This window comes from Orbicella franksi, chromosome 5 (assembly GCF_964199315.1).
Source record: "Orbicella franksi chromosome 5, jaOrbFran1.1, whole genome shotgun sequence".
Lineage (NCBI taxonomy): Eukaryota > Metazoa > Cnidaria > Anthozoa > Scleractinia > Merulinidae > Orbicella > Orbicella franksi.
Genome location: NC_138149.1, coordinates 4549901 through 4567274, shown reverse-complemented (window position 1 = coordinate 4567274; position 17374 = coordinate 4549901). Strand labels below are relative to the sequence as shown.

Below are 17374 nucleotides of genomic sequence, written 5' to 3'. Positions count from 1 at the left end.
AGCTTATAGCCACCTTAAACTTCCAGGAAACAAGCTATCACGTAAACTACGAACACTCATACATAGCGACTTGCTTTGTATTTTATGTCTTTTGGGAGATTGTTAATCTGACACTGTGCATGTAGTACCAGTTTTTGGTCTCATCATTAGATGAATGGCATTTTTATCGCATTTCACGATGCGGGATTTTCATTTACATCCTTACTGACTTTTTAGGTACAAATTCTATCTAAATTGGATTCTAACGCTTTTCAATGTGCAACTTTCTCTCAAAGTACGGTACCTTCCCGAACTTTCAACATAGGCCAAATTGTAAGATCGGAGCCTTTTCAGAAAATGTATTTTTAATGCCGAATACTAGTTCAAGGCTTATTTTTAGAAATAATGTTGGCAACACGAGTGAACAACGAGACGAATTTCGTAGCAAGGTAGTTCCTGAACACTCCCCTGCACTCCCAAACACACCCTGGCCAGGTTCGTTGGGCACATGATCAGCTTACTTCTATCCCCCAGAACTACGGGGAGACTCCCTCGGCAATGAAAGCACGGGACTAGACTGTCACCTTTATATTTAGAAGATTGCTCACTAACTTAAGATTTCTCTGAGGCTGACTTGTAATAGTCTCCCACTCGACGAGTCCCTGACGCGCGCCGAACAATCGTTTGTTTGTCGGACAAATCACAAAGTCCAAAATACACAATTTGAGTCGGTGAGAGGGTTGGGGACTATCGTCTACGGTCGCAGAAGTCTGGGGATCAAATAATCAAGTAAAATGGCGGGTAAAAAGGCCGTGAAGGAGCTGTCGGACATGGAGTTAATGAACGAACTGAAGTCTTTAGGTATAAAAACTGGACCAGTTACTCCGAGTACAAGAAGGGTTGTTGAAAAGAAACTCTTGAAAGCCCGTGGTACTGACCTAATCGACAGCAATTATGAAAGTAAGGACTCGGGAAAAAGCGAAAATGTTTTCGTGGAAGAATGTACAAAATCTACTAGAGAGAGTACAAGTAGCACTTCGAGTGTATTAGAAAGCCCTGCGATCTTCTATGGAGTCTGTTTTGATGTGGATCGTTCTTCTTCGGAGAGTGCGTCGCCAAGCCTCCCGGCTGTTTCCCCGGCTGTGTTTACGAGTAAAGACGAGGCACTGAAGATGGCTAAGAAGGTGAGGGGTGCTCGCTTCAAAGGCTTCAAGACCAAACTTGAAGCTGAACGTTTTGCTCGATCACATTTCCAAGAGCAAGAACAATCGCCAGCTCCCAAAGATCCAGCTAGTAACTTCAAAACTCCAACACCTCAAAAGCTGGTTACATTTCGTACGATAATTGAACGAGGCACGAAGGAAGAATTTCAAGAGGTAGTTTTAAAAAATCCCAGGTACCTGATAGGACCAGGTGACACTCCGGTGATCTTACAAGAAGGATCCCGTTACAATGCTCTTCACGTGGCCGTGAAAAGCAACAGAAAAGAGATGTGTCAGCTGATTGTCCAGACTCTAGAGAGTGATCACTTCTGGAATATTCTTTTAAATCAAGAAACTCAGTCTGCAATCAACAGCCAAAGAAAGCAATTTCTGGTGGACATGTATCTCAATACGCCAGACAAAGGGGTAAGTAACTTGTTAGGGAAACCTTATTACATAACAATTAAAAGCCTGGCTTAACAGACTTGCAAGTAGACCCAAGTTGAAAACTTGGGTCTACTTGCAACTCCATTCAGCCAGGCGTTGCGTGCATTTGCATTGACTTGCAACAACTTGCGCTCACGCGGGTCGAGATCAAATTTGCCTGCAAATTGACACCAGATTTTCTCTGTTTGGCCACCCAACCCAAGTCAGTACAAGTTGAGTGACATTCATTCATTCAAGTCGAGTGACATTCAAGTTGAGTGACATTCAAAATCTTTTCCAGGTTCACACTGTTCCTGGAAATCCTGGAAAATTCTTGGAATTCTAAAATTTGTATTTTGGTGTCCTAAAAAGTGCTTTGGATTCTCTTCTTTAATCCAACTGTTAAGAACTGTTCACAGTTAGCCTTTTTCAGATATATAAACTGCAAACTGAGCTACAAGAAATTAGGTATTGGTCATAAAAGTACTTTCAAAAACCTGTTATGAGTAGTATCAAAAAATATCACATTAACAATTGGTTTAAAATGGACCCTTTTACTGATGTCATGCAATATCAACAATTTTTGTATTTTTCGTGTAAACAAAAATCCATCTCTGCATAGATCAATTTACGATGCTGATTGTTTTAAATATACAAAATTTCATAAGCATGACAATGTGTCGCAAACTCACAAAAATTTGCCAATTTTTACAAACTAAGAAATGTACCGGTATGTTTCGGGATGCACTTGTTTATCCCCTGGCTTGTACACTATGAATTATGAAACTTCCGGTATTTACTGAATTTGGCATGAAAAATCAAGTGGTGAGGGTGATTTTTCTTTGAATGTAAAAATCAGAAAAGCTTGAGGCCCAGTTCAGATGCCAAACTTTTCATGAGCCGAACCTAATACGTTAAATTAAGTACATGAAAAGTTTGGTGTCTGAATCAGTTAAGAGCGACTATTTGAATTTGGAAGGGCTCAGCCGTTCTTCCCACCTAGCTCAGCCAGGAATTTCGGCTTTGGAAGGGCTTTGATTCAGATGTCGAACTTTTCACAGGCCGAACCTAATGTATACACCTTGCCTGGAAACTGCTGATGTTTCGATGTGTTTTGGTTCAAACTAAATTAAGTTTGGTGAATTAAGTTCGACGTCTGAATCAACAGGCGCACTTTTGATAATTTGGGTCGGTCCAAATTCGAATTAGGTTCGGCTCATGAAAAGTTCGGCATCTGAACTGGGCTTGACATTGGTAAAAAGGTCCATTAATAGGTCTTGGAAGTTGGAAATATACAACCATGTATATCGGACAAGTCCAACAAACAAGATCCTTTAGACCTTGGGTCCTTTTAAATTTTCTGCCATCATTGTCATCCATGTGATAACACTTTTATGTGCATGTTAACTGTCTGTTAATTGTAATATGTTTGGTTTATGTCCACAGACCTGGGAGACGCCGTTACATTTTGCATGCAAATATGGCAAAGCCGATATTGTTGAGTATCTTGTGTCTCATCCCTTAACTGACATCCAGCGACCAAACAAGTATGGAGAGACTCCTACAGAGGTTGGACACTACACCAGAGATAACTTTTAATTGCTGGTTTTCACTGTCATGCCATCAAAAATTAAAACTGTAACCATTCAATATAAAAAGAAAGTCAAGAATCTAAGATATCATAGATCATTGATCTATAAACAATGTCGCTGAGATTTAGATCTGTGTGGTTTTTCATTTGCACATTATTCGGAGAAGTGTGCTTCTTGTGCAGCCATTTTAATGTTGTGCAGTGTAAAAGCTTGGAAATTTGAGTGTGCTGTAATACAAAACGAGGAACCCAGTCAAGTTAAAATGTTATAAAATGGAAAGTTCTTATAGGGTCTTATTTCTCATGAAACTAAAACCCCAGAAGAATAGGTAATTTTTAATTTTGGAATACAGCTACGTCACATGAAAACTGGCAAATTTGTTATGAAGAGTAAAAAATCAGTATCTAATTTCCCCTTTAGATTTACTGTTGGCTGGATCTAATAACTGTATGAACATGCCATGGAAAAGCATGATCTAATTGGGTATCAAATGTTGCAAAATTTCTGACTGTGACCTGTAACCTGCTTTTTCCATTTCAGGTGATCTGTTCCAGATGCTCCAGTGCAAGTTCTGAATTAAAGTCTCAAATAAAGAGCCTTCTTGAAGGTATAGAAATGACATTTACCAATTGCTGTTACATGTTGGTGAATATTTATTTTACAGAACGTAAAAGAAAGCAGCACAAGTTGCTGAAAGTGTAGCCAATAGCAACTCTAGATTCTGGAGTGCTCTGCAAGGACATCATTAACTCAATATTATGCAGAGCTAAAAGCATGAATAAATTGTTTTATGACATGTATGAGAAAAAATGTCCCTGGCAAAGTGTCGTTAACTTGCTTATGCCATGAGCATGCATTATTGGATTTATAATATGGATAGGACCCTGCATGCACTCTGATTGGTCGAAAACCCATGTTTTATCAGAGTATGAAACATAGAAAAAGCGTGTTTTGTTGTTTTTTGCCACATTACCTCTCTCATAAAGCAAATGAAGAAGCCTGAGCTGTGTATTATACTGTGATAAAACACTCCGGACATTTGAGAACACTCGAGAAATGTACAAAACACTCGCCTGTGGCTCGTGTTTTCTACATTTCTCTCGTGTTCTCAAATGCCTGTTGTGTTTTATCACAGTATAATACACAGCTTAGGCTTCTTTATTTGTTAAATAATGCATTTTTTTGTATGCCGAGTTTTATAGTATGGCTTTGCTGTGTGTTTAAATGGTATATGATAATGATTGCTGAATTCTCGTTTCATGGGTTAATTTGCAGACAGCCTCTATATCCCACTGCTTGGTACAGTGGATAACTCCACCCCACCCTGGATAGGAGGTCCATGGTCACCAGAGATTTCAGGAGACAGAATGACCACAGAAGGGGGATTTTCTGGAAGTGCACTTAACACCTGGAAAGAAAGAAACAGTCCTGGGGAATTGCCAATTACTGTGCGTGCATATGCTGGGCCAATGTCTCCCTCAAAGGTACTGTAATATAGGACCTACACTCAGACCATCTTTGTAGTGTTAGTAATACCTTTCTTTTGAAGCCCAGTGGCCCACACATTTAGGCTTTAAACTTTGATTCCCATGACATAACAAAAAGGATTCTCACTCAGTGCAGATGACACCTGGCATTTATGTTAGGTATTTGTTCATAGCCATTTCATTAACTGGCAGAGAGAGCTACTGTGACAATAGAGTGTCAGTCAGAATGAAAGGCTGAAGCCATAAATAATTATACTGAACGGTACAGAGCCATTAGAAGTTTTGTCACTTTGCCCTGGTGTCATACTTGTAGTTTCCTTAGTTAAGAGTGTTTTCAAAATTTCTCTTTATATCAATACATTCCCAAAAAGATGACTGATAAGAATAAGAAAATAATCAACTGTAGGTGATATGGTCTTGATATAAAACTAATTTCCAAATAAAAGTAAAATTAAAGTATAGATTTTATGAAACGAATGTCTTTTTTAAGTAGAATTTTAAAGCTTCCTTACTTTCATAAGAGGTTAAAAGAAGTGCATTACTGACTCTGGAACAACCATTTTAGGCTGAGGAATTCTATCATGCCTGGAAATATCCATCAAATCGAGAAGAGCGCAAAAGTTATATTCAGATAAAGAGAAAAGATGATAGCCGTGGTGTGGAGAGAATTGGAAGGTAAAAAGTGTTGGGAAGATTATTTTTGGATTTTTCTAAATGTAAATTGTATTGTGTGGAGGTTCAAAGACAAAGCACAAATGTTAATATAAATAAATGAATAGCCTCCATTTGGCTTGAAAATGTGCTTGAATATTTGTCTGTGGACATTATCTGTTCCAAGAAGTCAACAGTTTTCTGAGAGCGTAGCTTGAGGAAAACTGTGAGCTTTAAGGAACAGATTATGTCCAAGGCCAAATATCTGAGCATATTTTCGTGTCAAGTGAAGTCTATTGTGTTTATTATTCTTCAAGTATTTTTCAGTCACATGACGTGTTTAGGCAAATTGCATGCAAGCGAAAATATTTGATGGATTATGATTTTTGATATCTTATAGAGACCTTGCTCACACTGGTAGAGTTGCCTGGACGGAGTACTGGCATTTCCTTGGCTGTTATGCTGACCTATCAAGCTCTCAGGGACTGGAGAAGCTAGAAGATTATCTGGCAAAGAAGAAAGAAAAGGTTATTTTAAGCAGATTATCAGTGACACCTCAGAGAGTTAGAGCTTTTAAAAGTGTCAGCAGTGTTCTTAAAACTCCTGAATCAAGGACAAGCACCATTATTTTGAATGATAATGGTTTGCGGGATCAGACAGTAGACAAGAGTGATTCTGACCATTTCAATAAACATGATTTCAGTGGCAGTTCATTGTTGTCATCCAGGAAAGTTTTGTTTTCAGATTCAGAGTTGAAGTTTGAAAATTCAAATGTTGAGTTGAAAGACTCGGCACATGAAAGCAAACTACAACACTTGGAGCAACAGCATGTTGTGGAAAAGTTCAGAGCTGGAGATGATAGTTTTAATGCATCCCTAGGTGAAACTGCAAACAGCGAAACAATCGAACCTGTTGTGGAGACACTAACACAAACCTTAGATACACTTTCTGTTCATCAAGAACAAGATGTAACTGAAGCTATACTTGATGTTTCGTTAGCTGATGCTGCAGACAAGAAGGATGTGTTAAAGGATAGCTTTTCTTCTGAGGTGGTTGATGAGAGAGATGAAATGGACAGTGTAAGGGCTTTCCCAAGCAAGAAAAAACTTTTATACAACTTATCAGAAGCTAGCAGTGACCTTTTTGAAAGTAGTGACAGTGATTCGTCTAATGACACTTCGACTGAAACATATGAGGAAATCAAGGTCAAGTTAGCTGAAGATAAAATTGACATCAACGATGACAAGAGTTCTTCTGTCTCTCAAAGCATGGCAGAGAAAATGCCATCACCGATGCAAAGCCAACCCCTTTGTGAATTAAAGAAAAATCTTCTAGAAGATGAGGTGTTTGAGAATGCTTTGGAATCTGATCTAATATCAAGAAAGGGTGACAGTGTTGTACCATGTGATATTGCACACCAGAACATTAAAATACCAAAAAACAGAGCTGTGGAGCATGTGATGTCTGGAAGTTGTTGCAATACCCTTGGATCAGGAAGCAAAGATATCAGTGTTTTCATCCATGGGTGAGTTAATGAACTAAACAAATAAGACCCACCCCTCTGAAAAAGGACTGTGCCACTGGAAGAAGACATTTTAGAATATAGTTGCTGCTTGGGGTTGAGCCTGTATTAATTTTTTATAGATGCACGGCTGGAAATTATCCCAGTTGGGACTCTCATACAAAAAGGAGGAGGGTGCTTCTTGGAAATTTTGAAAAGAACCCTTAAGAGGTGCCAAGATCCTGCTTTGTGGGCGTGGCTTGAACTTTTTTACACCCTTAAGAGGTAGCAATTTTAAAACAACACATTATCTCCTTTCAGTTTTTTTTGCTCAATACCCGGTACCGCAATAGCTCCTGCTGTGGACCTCTTGAGGCTGAACACCCGAAGAGGTTCCAAAACCACTTTTTTAACCCCTAAAAGGTACGACGAATACCCCCGCCCTTTTTATACGGGAGTGCCCTCCTCCCTGGGGAAATTATAGAGTATCTATATCCTGGATGTTGTGTTGTCAACGCACAACATTCCAGATGCAAAATTTTATATTTCTCATACTATATTCTAAACCAAATAGAAGATGGTGTTGCTGGGTTTTCTAAGAAAATAATGTAGTATTGAGGTCTAGAAAAACTGCTGAATGTACTCACATTCCACGTGTGCAACCATCAGCAGTTTTTCTAGACCTGAAGCATGAATAAAACACCATTTTCTTGATAAATGATGCACACTTATGGATACAGAGTTTGGTAATGCAGCTTTGCTACTAAGGCATGTTAGAATGTAATTTATTTGTGGAAGTAACATTTTTAATAGCTTGTAATTTACTGTTTAGCTTGCAGCCCAGCAAACTTGACCTTGATGTGTTCATAGCCATTTGCCAGGTGGATCTTGATGCTAGGAAATATCCAAACATTGTTCAGTGGAAGAAACTGGTTATGTCTTATTCTGAAGCAACACAACAAAGGTTACATTTCATTTATTTTAAGTTTAAACTTCTTCATTCAGTTACTTTTCTCTGTCCCTCTCCCTTCCTGCTGTCCCTGCATGCCTCACCCCCTCCACTCTGGCTCCCTCACTCCCTCCCTCTCTGGCTTCCTCCCTCCTGCCGTCCCTGCCTTACCTCCCTCCCTCCCTATCTCTTTCCTTCACTCCCTCCCTGCATCTCACTCTCTCCCACACTGCCTCCCCTCCCTGACTCCTTCCTTCATTCCCTCCCCCTCTCTCCCCCTCCCTCCATCACTCCTTCTCTCCCTGGTTCCCTCACTTCTTCCTGAACTGTGTCCCCTTCCTACCTCCCTAACATTCTACCTCCCTCCCTCTCTGGCCCCACCCTTACTCCCAGGACCGAATAAAAATAGTATTCAGAGCCATATGTAGCTTTTGTCATTGCGAGACCTTACTTGTAGTGTCTCTGACTTTCTCTTCCAGCTGGCCCAGCCCTGGCTCTCCAAGGTACCAAACAAGACACAAGTCTTTGATGTGGAGCTGCTGAGCTAAATTAGTCTCAATTTATGAGGATTAATAACTCCCGATAAATTTTATCTGTGTTAGAATATATGATATCTACAGTAACTAATGATGTTTAGTTGGAATAAGTCTTATAAAACCTGGTAAATTCAGGAACAAAAATTATTGCTCAATGATGTTATTGTTTCTTTTTTTCAAATTGTGTTTAGTTATGCAATATTTATTCCAAACAATACAGTTAATTATGCTCAGCATCGGTGGTAGTAGCAGAGGTCATTCCTAGTTCCTTTTGGGTTTGACAGAACAAAAAACCCTGGCAAGTCAGGTGTACACTGCACAAATTTGTAACAACACCACTTAGTTTAGGTTTCCATGTCTGTAGAAGGGCAGAGTACAGATTACCTGCAAACTGACTAGGGCACAGGGAGCCCAAACTCGCCACACACGAAACTAAGGAAATCAAAGATATATGTAAGCGATACGAGTGGATCTTGTTTCTGAAGGTATTTGATGTTTATTGCGAACAGCAGGCAAAATGCCTTTTGTTCAATTTGAATTTTTGCAAATAACGAATGTCCGGAAATGTTTGCCCAAACTGTTTTAGAGACAAACGTACGGAAAAATGAAAACCATGCTTGCGGCTTTCTTTTACTTGGTGTCTTAAGTTTTTAATTCACAGCCATTTCAGAAGTCAAATTTAACGTAAATTGTTAGACATAAGATTCCCTACTTTCTCCATAGATTTGCTATAATTTCTGCCCTGTTTGTCCCCAACCAAGATGGTTCAGGCCATGATAGCGCAAAAACCGGCAGAAAGGTCTATTCCCAGGGAGGGGGAACTCCCATATAAAGAGAACAGGGCCTTCCCGGTACCTTTTAGGGCATTGAGCTGAAAAAAGTAACGTTTTAGAATTGGTACCTCTCAATTAGCTTAATAGGGGTGAAAAACATTTTCAAGCCATGCCCACAAAACAGTATCTTGGTAGCTCTTAGGGGTTCTTTTCAAAATTTCCGACGAGCACCACGGTTCTTTTTATATGGGAGCTCTTACCCCAGGGACCTATCGTTTCATCGTGCTCATTCCATGAACACCATACAAGAATTTTCTTTAGTTTATCAGCTGAACAGGAGAAACGTCTCTGATGAAAAATGACCATGGTCCTTTGTAAACCCACTGTTAAATTCTCTGTTTGTATTCTAGTTTATTGATATTTTGGAAAAATAAAAAATAAAAAAGGGAGGGCTACCCACTCCCCGAGCCGTCCTATACCGAACTTTTATACGAATAGAACCGTCACTTAATCAGGCCAAAACGTAGCTACATGTTCTGACTTGTTCTTTTTTCGCGTTTTAAGCACATCGTGTGTTTACGACCTGTTCGCACCCTTCATATGGCAACATCTACTGTCAAACTGTGTTAGTGCTATGTACAGATCAAGTGTTGAAAATATTCCATCTTCTTACAAATCGGAAAATGGTGCACTCGCGGCACGGTTGCCGAGATACACATCAAGTTTCTTGCCTTGATTTAAATACAGTTCGTAAAATCTATGTTGGCTACAATGGTTGTGAACAACGTGAAGGATTTTACAGGGATTTTTAATTCGATAATTCCCACAGTCCTCGAGAGCCGTCATAATAGCGAGCGTTTTGTGGCGAGATGAACTATTCCCTTCGTTGACTTCTCAACTTGTGTCGAACACAGCCTAAGAACAAGCTTAGTTAGGGTTAGCAAGTGGAGGCAAAGAACTTACAGAGACGTCTCGGTTTATAAAACGTCGGTGCGAGATTAATGCCACCCACTTTCATTGTAAACTATTCATGATGACATGTCGCATAGTGTATTGACCAAACTCCGCAACGGTCAGACAATTTAGGGGGATAAAAAAGTAGGAATATTTTAAAAATCTCGCATCAGATTTTAATGTATAAACAATAGCCTCCATTTGGCGCGAAAGTATGCTCGGATATTTGTCGCGGACATTATCTGTTCCGAGAAGCGAACAGTTTTCAGAGAGCTTAGCTCGAGGAAAACCGTGAGCTTCGAGGAACATGATGTCCAAGGACAAACATCCGAGCATATTTTCATGCCAAATGGAGGCTATTGTGTTTATTATCCTTGAAATGCTTTTCGAAACACTCGCGGTTTTGAAAACTGGGAAATATCACTCGGATATTCCCCAGTTAAAGTTTTAGCAGGGCATATTCAATCACGTGACGCGCTTAGACCAACTAAGTCTCACACTTAGTAAAAAATCTTTTACAGCATAACCTGACACATGTCAAAAAATTTGCCAATTCTAACTAATGCAAGGTAGCTCTCTAAATTTTCTTATTCTAAAAGTCGGGGAAAAGTACTGGAGACGACTCTGATCTTATTCTAAGTCATACTCCTTGGACTGGCACGGAGAAATGTTCGGAACGTCCTTAGAAATCTTCGGACGCCCTTCGGACGTTTTCGTGTATGGTCAGGTCGTCTTCAAAAATCCTGGCTAATTTCCTTATGATTTCTTGATTTCGAAATCAGACAACGCTCAGGCTGCGACGGCCTCCACCCCCCCCCCCCTTCTCTCAGGGGTAAGGTCGTTAAGAGCACAAGGTCTAAGCCAATCTCGTTCCAGGGTCTTCGTTCCTCTTGACCAGCGGTCGGAAAACGAGAGCTCTGGGAGCAACCATTTTGAAATAACCGAATTCTGCCCATCCGGTTTCACTGTGCAGTCTGCATCTATGGCGCACGCCTGAAATGGATGCACCCAGAGCTCTCGTTTCCGACCGCTGGTCAAGGGGAACGAAGACTCTGGGAACGAGAGTCTAAACCGGAAGACGTGCAAAATTTGCAGCAGATCAGCATCATATATATATCTAAACTGCATATGGGTGGAAAAACCACCCAGACAACAAAACTGCCAAGTCTTACTTTGTCGAATACATGTAAATGGTATTTATTTCTGTTTTGAACGGTAGACTTAGTCACTATATATATATCAAACATAATGCAAAATTACATCACAAACCAGAAAAGCGTGGCATATGAAATTTTCCTCGTCTTCGATTCGTGATGTTAAGATAGCGATCAATTCGTTGGCCTTGAATACTTCGCTCTTTCCTGTTTCTTACTCCGCTGCAGTGATAGTGTACAATATGAAGGATTTTACACGGGTTCTTTATTTCAAAACGTCCATACTTTTGAAAGTTAAATATCAACACTCTTTCAATACCTACAATGTTCGGTCGGTAGTCAATGCTATCTAATAGTTGAGAGGGAAGTGGCACGAGAAGCCTGAACAGAAATGCATCGTGGGAGCCAATGTATGTTGCCGTCGGTCCACAAAAATCCCTCGCGTTGCAGAGACGCACGTTTTCGGAAGTTTCATGCCTGGTCAATGCGTACATTGTTTTCCTGTTCAAAATACTTTCGTCCAGTCGTTCAAACCCTTTATCCACATAACAGTCTGCGTTCATTATCATTACATTTCTACGTAACAAGTGGTTCGAAGCGTACTGGAAGGCGTCCTTGTAATGCATGCGCCGACCAAGAGAATGAAAATGTAATTTCCAGTCCTCAGGCAAATTCTGGGCGTTGATGACGTCAGGATCCTTGTTGCTTTCATAGAAGATATGGATTTTTTCAACCTGGAAAAAAATCAACCAAAGTTAGGGTACATAAGTCACGTGCAGATGGTCTTCGTTTAGCCGTAGTTGCGCAACCTATTTACACCAACAATTTGGGATGCCTGCTGAACAATATCACGTGTTTGCTGACGTGACTTGACGATTCCATGGCAACGATGTTTCAACAGGTTGCTCCACCAGGTTTTGGTTTAATTTTTCGGTGTTAATAATTTCACATATTTAGTGTCATATTTTTTAACTTTAACAATTCTTTCAACATCTTAAAATCCGTGATAGCGGAAAGCGCTTGAAATTGATGACATCATGTCAGTCTCATATGACATCATATTTGAAATCACTCATTCACTCACCATTACTGCAAAAGTATGTATTAAAATAAACAATTTGGGATGCTTAACAAATCATTCAAATTTTACTAACACGTAATAAATACGTTTGGAGCCGTATGGACCTGTGGGGCCACGTTTCTGGCCATTCCTTGAGCTCCACTGCAAAAAGGCCCTTTATTATGTTCAAATGTATGTGGCCTGTACTCACCTGCGCACTCATTAGATTCCGTTGCAGGCAGTAGATATACTCCGTTTGCCGCATTGTTTTGTCATTGTCTGAGCTATCGGAAGTGTTTAACACCGGAAACTGAATGATAAGATGCAGTTGAGCACTTCCTGTTGGGATTTGCATGTTTGGCTTTTTTGGAGCGTGTGTATTGGGCAGCTGTTGTGTGATGGTCTCAACAGTTGTGCTGTTTATGGGTGTACCTGAAATAAGTTAAATTATTTTGATACTTGATAAGGTTCGCTTGTCCGCGGGCGTAATAAATTTATTATACCTGTTCATCAAGGAGGCTGGCAACAGTCTCCAGCACTTTTCTAATAGTTACACATGTACTTTGCAGGATGAATACTACCAGTGTTAATCAAGTTGTGCTACAATAATGGTATCACAAATATGCCCCAATGGTAAAAAAATTATGTGGAGAGGGTTCAGAGCCACCTTAATTTTTGTAAAAAGCTTGCATCTTATCATGCTTATCATAATTCGATCATAAAAACTAAGGGTCACCGAGTTTTATTTTGAGTTATAAGCGCTTAAAGTTAAAATTAAGGGTGTTTTTAACAGGTTGTATTGTTGATATGGTTACGTGTTATATAAAAAGGATGACCACAACTTGTTAACCAATGATTGATCATTTATGTGATACCTTTATTGTAGTATCGCTTGTTAAACAGTGGTAGTATTCATCCTTCAAAGTATGGCTGTTGGAAAAGTGCTGGAAACTGTTGCCACGGTCCTTAAATAAGTAAAAACACAGAGAAACATCATTCTGTACAAAGCAAGCTTCCCGGGCTTTTGTAAATTCATGAACGAAAAGGAAGCTAAAGTTCTGAATCTTCTTCCCAGTATGTCCACAACCCGTGACATCCTAATTAGGGAAACAAAAAGGACTGGGTAAATATTGAAGCAATCTTACCTTCAAGTCTTCCCGTCGAAATATTTTGTTGATGCAGTGAAAAATTTTGCTTTGGGATTGAATGCCTCAACCAGTCAAATAGCAACAGAAATGATAAAATCCCCAGCAGAAGTGAAACACGAGATCTGGTCAACCGCCAACATCGTGATGGTCTGCACTGGAAAAGAACGATGAAAATCACACAGCCCAACTGATAGGCTATCGAGGTGAAGTGCTGAGCGTGTGATTACACAACTGAACTGAGAAAATTACTTCATTGTGATTGGCTGAGAGCAGGCCAATCTATCGTTAATTTTTAATTTGCACTGCAGTGCAAATTGACGCGCGCTTTCGTGATTTTCTCAGTCATATAATAAATGAGTAATCGTATGCAGGCTCGAGCAATTAAGGATTTACAGTACTCGTGATAATTGAAAATTATCTCAAGATGCATTTGCCGGTGTCCAAATGCGCGTGCAATTTTTAGAGAATTTTAAAATTACGTTCGTAGTTTAATTCCTTAATTGCACTCGCATTCAGTCGGTTTCCTCTACACTAGTTCTATGAATAAATGCGATTACTTGTTATAGCTAAAAGACAAAATTTATATGCAAAACATCGGGGCGACTTTCCCGTAACGTTGGGAAATCTTCAAAAGTCCTTGAGTGATCTTTGAAATTCTAGGGAAGGCTTAGAGTCATCTTTGGCAATCTTCAGAACGCACCAGCTTCGGGCCAGCTTCGGAAAACTTCTTAGGCCCTCGGGTATTCTTCGGGAATCTTCGGAGTAATTTTGCTTGCTCTCGACGAACTAAAATTAACGAAAAATGCCCTCCACTTACAAACCAATCAGCATGAAGAAAATTTGAGCTCGTTGTTACAAACAATTCTTCTTGAAAGGTGGATTGTTTTTTGGCTTGGACCTTGTTACAAGTAATTATTAGCTTTGGAAAGTTCATCTATTTAAACACGTTTGGTGTCAGGAACCAATCATAGTTATGCCAAAGAATCTCGAACTCGCTGGTGTGTTTATTTTGATTTTTTGTTTGGTTTTTCTTACCAGTTATTTTGAGTTTATTTGCGTCGGATAGCCAGTAAAATATTCTTTCTCCGAGATTTGCTGACATTTGTAACGTTTATTGCTAGACATCAGCGGCTAGTTTGGTCGACTACACTATAACACGTACCTCTGATGAAACTCGCATTTTTCCCCGCCATACTCGTTCATCATGTGCGGTTGATCCTCTCTTCTCTGGATTCCATGATTGTTGATTGACAATTTAACTCCCAGACGAGATCAATACTAAAATGGTAACCCAAAATCCCACGAGTTTTATCGAATGTTTGGCCAAGATCAAAACATGAACTGGCCTTCACGATTGACGAAGTTTTGCAGGTTGTTTCATTGTGCGCGCGTGGTTGCGTCAGTTATGTCTGACTGGTCAAAGGCAAGGTTGAACTTAAAAAAAAAAATCAATAGCCTACGAGCGGGCTCTCATGCCAGAGAGGAGAAGCTACATCACAGGCGTACATCGAGGGAGTATGGGGTTTAGACGCCTGGATGTTGTTTACACAAAATAAATGAGTTAATGCTTGCTTGCAGTTAGCAGTTAGCACCGTTAGGTCGGCTTTGGCAAACGTACGAGCTAACGTTTGGCTCTGTCGTTCCCGCATATTCGCTGTTCGCGAAACCACGAGAAACGAGAGAAACGGGAGAAACGCGAGAAACGCGAGAAACGTTAGAAATGTGAGAAACATTAGAAACGTACGTTAGAAAGGCAAGAAACTTGAGAAACTTTGGAAACGTAGGAAACTTGAGAAACGCGAGAAAGGTTAGAAATGTGAGAAACGTGAGAAATGAGAGAAACGTTAGAAACGTGAAAGGTGAGAAACGTTAGAAACGCGAGAAACGTTAGAAACGTGAAACGTGAGTAATGTGAGAAACGTTAGAAAAGTGAGGAACGTTAGAAACGTGAGAAATGTGTGTCTAATCACTAAAATCATGCAACTGAGCCAAGCCTATGGTAGCTCCGTGTATAGATTTATTTTGAATATATATCTGTAATATACATAGTAAATTCCTGTCGATGTAGCTATATTCTAATTATTAAACTGTTATTTCCTGGTCACTTAAAGTGAATTTTTTTCTCATTTCAAAGAATTACATTTCCTATTAATATACAACGATTTTTTTCCCATTTCAAGGAATTACATCTGGAAACTCGTGTGGAAAATATCGATATTTGTATTTTATTTTTGTGATTCATCGACAAACTGCTGGACCTAGCTATAGAGCGGCCAGTCCCCGATTTCCACATGCACTCCTTGCCCAAGTTTAGACTCAAACAATCAAGAATTCTATAATTGAGTAGAACAAGGCTATAATAAGGCCAAGACATAATCCGTTTTTCTCTGAAACTGAAACGTTAACAAAATGGAATTCCATGAATTTGTAAACTTTCGAACTTGTACCAAAGAGTACCTTCAAATTTGGTTTTGATAAAAATATCATTCTTCTTTATCGATTGAATCTTACGTTCTTTTCAGTTATTTTCATTGCTCTTCTTCATCCGTTGTTCTGTCGCCACGTACTTCCAACATCGAACGAGTCAGTCGGGATCCCGGAGACGATTCGCCTAAACTTCGGAAGTGTTCGACATCTACGTTCGGATCCGACTGCGATCGGGTAATTGAATAAAAGTCTTTTAAAGGAGATAACGGTGGAGTTCCGTAGTCTCCGGTGGAGATTGACGGGAAGTTCATTCCTCCACTTCCAGTTGCAACATCCTCCGTTAATCTTGAAGGAGTCTCTACCAGTGACTCTTCTTCTGACGTTTCGTTCGATAAACCTTCGGAAGGCTCTCGTTCTTTTCGCCGAAAAGCTATTTTGTGACCTTTTAGCGATGATTTACCCCGAAACTTTGAGGGCAAGTACCTGGCTTTCCCTTTTACTGAGCTGACCATCTTCTCCGCGGGCTCACCATCAGGTTCCTTTCTAGGAGACATTTTCTTTCTCTCTTTGGATGCAACAGTTTTTCTCTTTCCTTTAGATGCCGTCCTCTTTGTATCACCCACTTTTTTCTGTTTTGATATCTTTGACTGTGCCGGCCTACGCTCTCTGACGTCACTTCCGGTTTGAACCGAAGGCGGGCTGAACGAAACTTTTTTAGCTGGCGGGGCGCCGGGCTCGAACTGGGAAACGCTTGCGAAAGGCACAACCCGAGGTTCCTTGTAGGCTTGGGTAAGAGTCTGTACTACATCACGATCACGTGATGAATACGTGTGTGGAAGTTTCCACGAGAATGAGGGCTCAGGAGCTTCTCCATTGTCTTTATAAGGGGTGATAGGCACGATTCGATAGTACTCCTCGGGAGCTGGGGAGAGCTGAACAGTCTTGATCGGAGGAGACTGGGACCATTCCTTGTGCCTGTCGCTCTCTTGTTCATTGGCAGAAGAATCAAACTCAGATTCCTCTGTAGGGAAATCAAGAGCGGATTCCTCCCTTTCTTCCACACCTTCTTCTTCGCTGGTGTCACCGTGGCGTTCAGGTGGAGGGCCTGGGCCCGAGAAGTAGGCAAATTCAGGGGATTTGACGGGGCTGGTTGGCGCTGATACAAACCTCTGTCCTTCCACACTGGAGGCCCCGGGTGAGAATATGGATTCCCAGTACATGGCAGACTCCGAAGGCAAATTCTCTCCTTTGTATGAACCTGACTTCACGGCTCTGCGGAGAACATCCCACATCCGCTGGGAGCTCACTGTTCTTGAAGCCTGAAAGAGATGCAGGAGAACCGAGTATGAATTAGCAATAGCTAGGAATGTCATGAAATTGTAAATATCAAAAGGTCTAATAAAAGTGTTGAAATATGCAGGCAATAAGATCAGATATGAAGAAAGACCGCCGTGGAGTTAAGAGGAGGAAGGCTACTAAGTCAGATCTGTCTCACCTTTTTTTCTTTGGGTTTTGACTCGGGTTTCATTTCACTC

At 40.4% G+C, this 17374-nt stretch overlaps 3 protein-coding genes across 5 annotated transcripts in view; 1 reads left to right on the top strand and 2 right to left on the bottom strand.

Moving 5' to 3' along the window:
- Window positions 1-214: 214 nt before the first annotated feature.
- Window positions 215-8542, top strand: LOC145487414 (ankyrin repeat and LEM domain-containing protein 2-like). The gene is made up of 8 exons (XM_081466189.1): window positions 215-1607; window positions 3054-3176; window positions 3740-3806; window positions 4475-4683; window positions 5252-5361; window positions 5738-6862; window positions 7671-7802; window positions 8267-8542. Exons 1-8 carry the CDS (start codon window positions 774-776, stop codon window positions 8328-8330), a joined length of 2664 nt encoding a protein of 887 aa, XP_081322315.1. The 5' UTR covers window positions 215-773; the 3' UTR covers window positions 8331-8542.
- A 2335-nt stretch (window positions 8543-10877) lies between these two features.
- On the bottom strand, window positions 10878-15279 carry LOC145486720 (uncharacterized). Its single transcript, XM_081465434.1, has 4 exons — window positions 14575-15279; window positions 13410-13566; window positions 12476-12696; window positions 10878-11938 (listed from the first exon to the last, which is right to left on the bottom strand). The coding sequence occupies exons 1-4, from the start codon at window positions 14590-14592 to the stop codon at window positions 11312-11314; spliced, it is 1023 nt and encodes a 340-aa protein (XP_081321560.1). The 5' UTR covers window positions 14593-15279; the 3' UTR covers window positions 10878-11311.
- Window positions 15280-15417: 138 nt separating this feature from the next.
- Window positions 15418-17374, bottom strand: part of LOC145486719 (uncharacterized) — a 12791-nt gene continuing 10834 nt past the window's right edge. For all 3 annotated transcript variants that reach the window (XM_081465433.1, XM_081465432.1, XM_081465431.1), the window contains exons 6-7: window positions 17335-17374; window positions 15418-17158 (exon numbers count right to left, since the gene is read on the bottom strand). The exon at window positions 17335-17374 is cut by the window's right edge and continues 62 nt beyond it. In XM_081465433.1, the coding sequence (XP_081321559.1) occupies window positions 15941-17158; window positions 17335-17374 (1258 nt within the window). In that variant the 3' untranslated portion in view covers window positions 15418-15940. The remainder of the gene's footprint in view (window positions 17159-17334) is intronic.

Bases quoted from the DNA above. Each gene is read 5' to 3' on its own strand.
- LOC145487414 (XM_081466189.1), top strand. From the start codon at position 774: ATGGCGGGTAAAAAGGCCGTGAAGGAGCTGTCGGACATGGAGTTAATG. The intron at 3,177-3,739 runs GTTGGACACTAC...TTTCCATTTCAG, and splicing joins ATGGAGAGACTCCTACAGAG to GTGATCTGTTCCAGATGCTC. The intron at 3,807-4,474 runs GTATAGAAATGA...GTTAATTTGCAG, and splicing joins AATAAAGAGCCTTCTTGAAG to ACAGCCTCTATATCCCACTG.
- LOC145486720 (XM_081465434.1), bottom strand. The intron at 12,697-13,409 runs GTAAGATTGCTT...AACTTATTTCAG, and splicing joins TTCGACGGGAAGACTTGAAG to GTACACCCATAAACAGCACA. The intron at 11,939-12,475 runs GTGAGTACAGGC...ATTTTTTTCCAG, and splicing joins GGAATCTAATGAGTGCGCAG to GTTGAAAAAATCCATATCTT.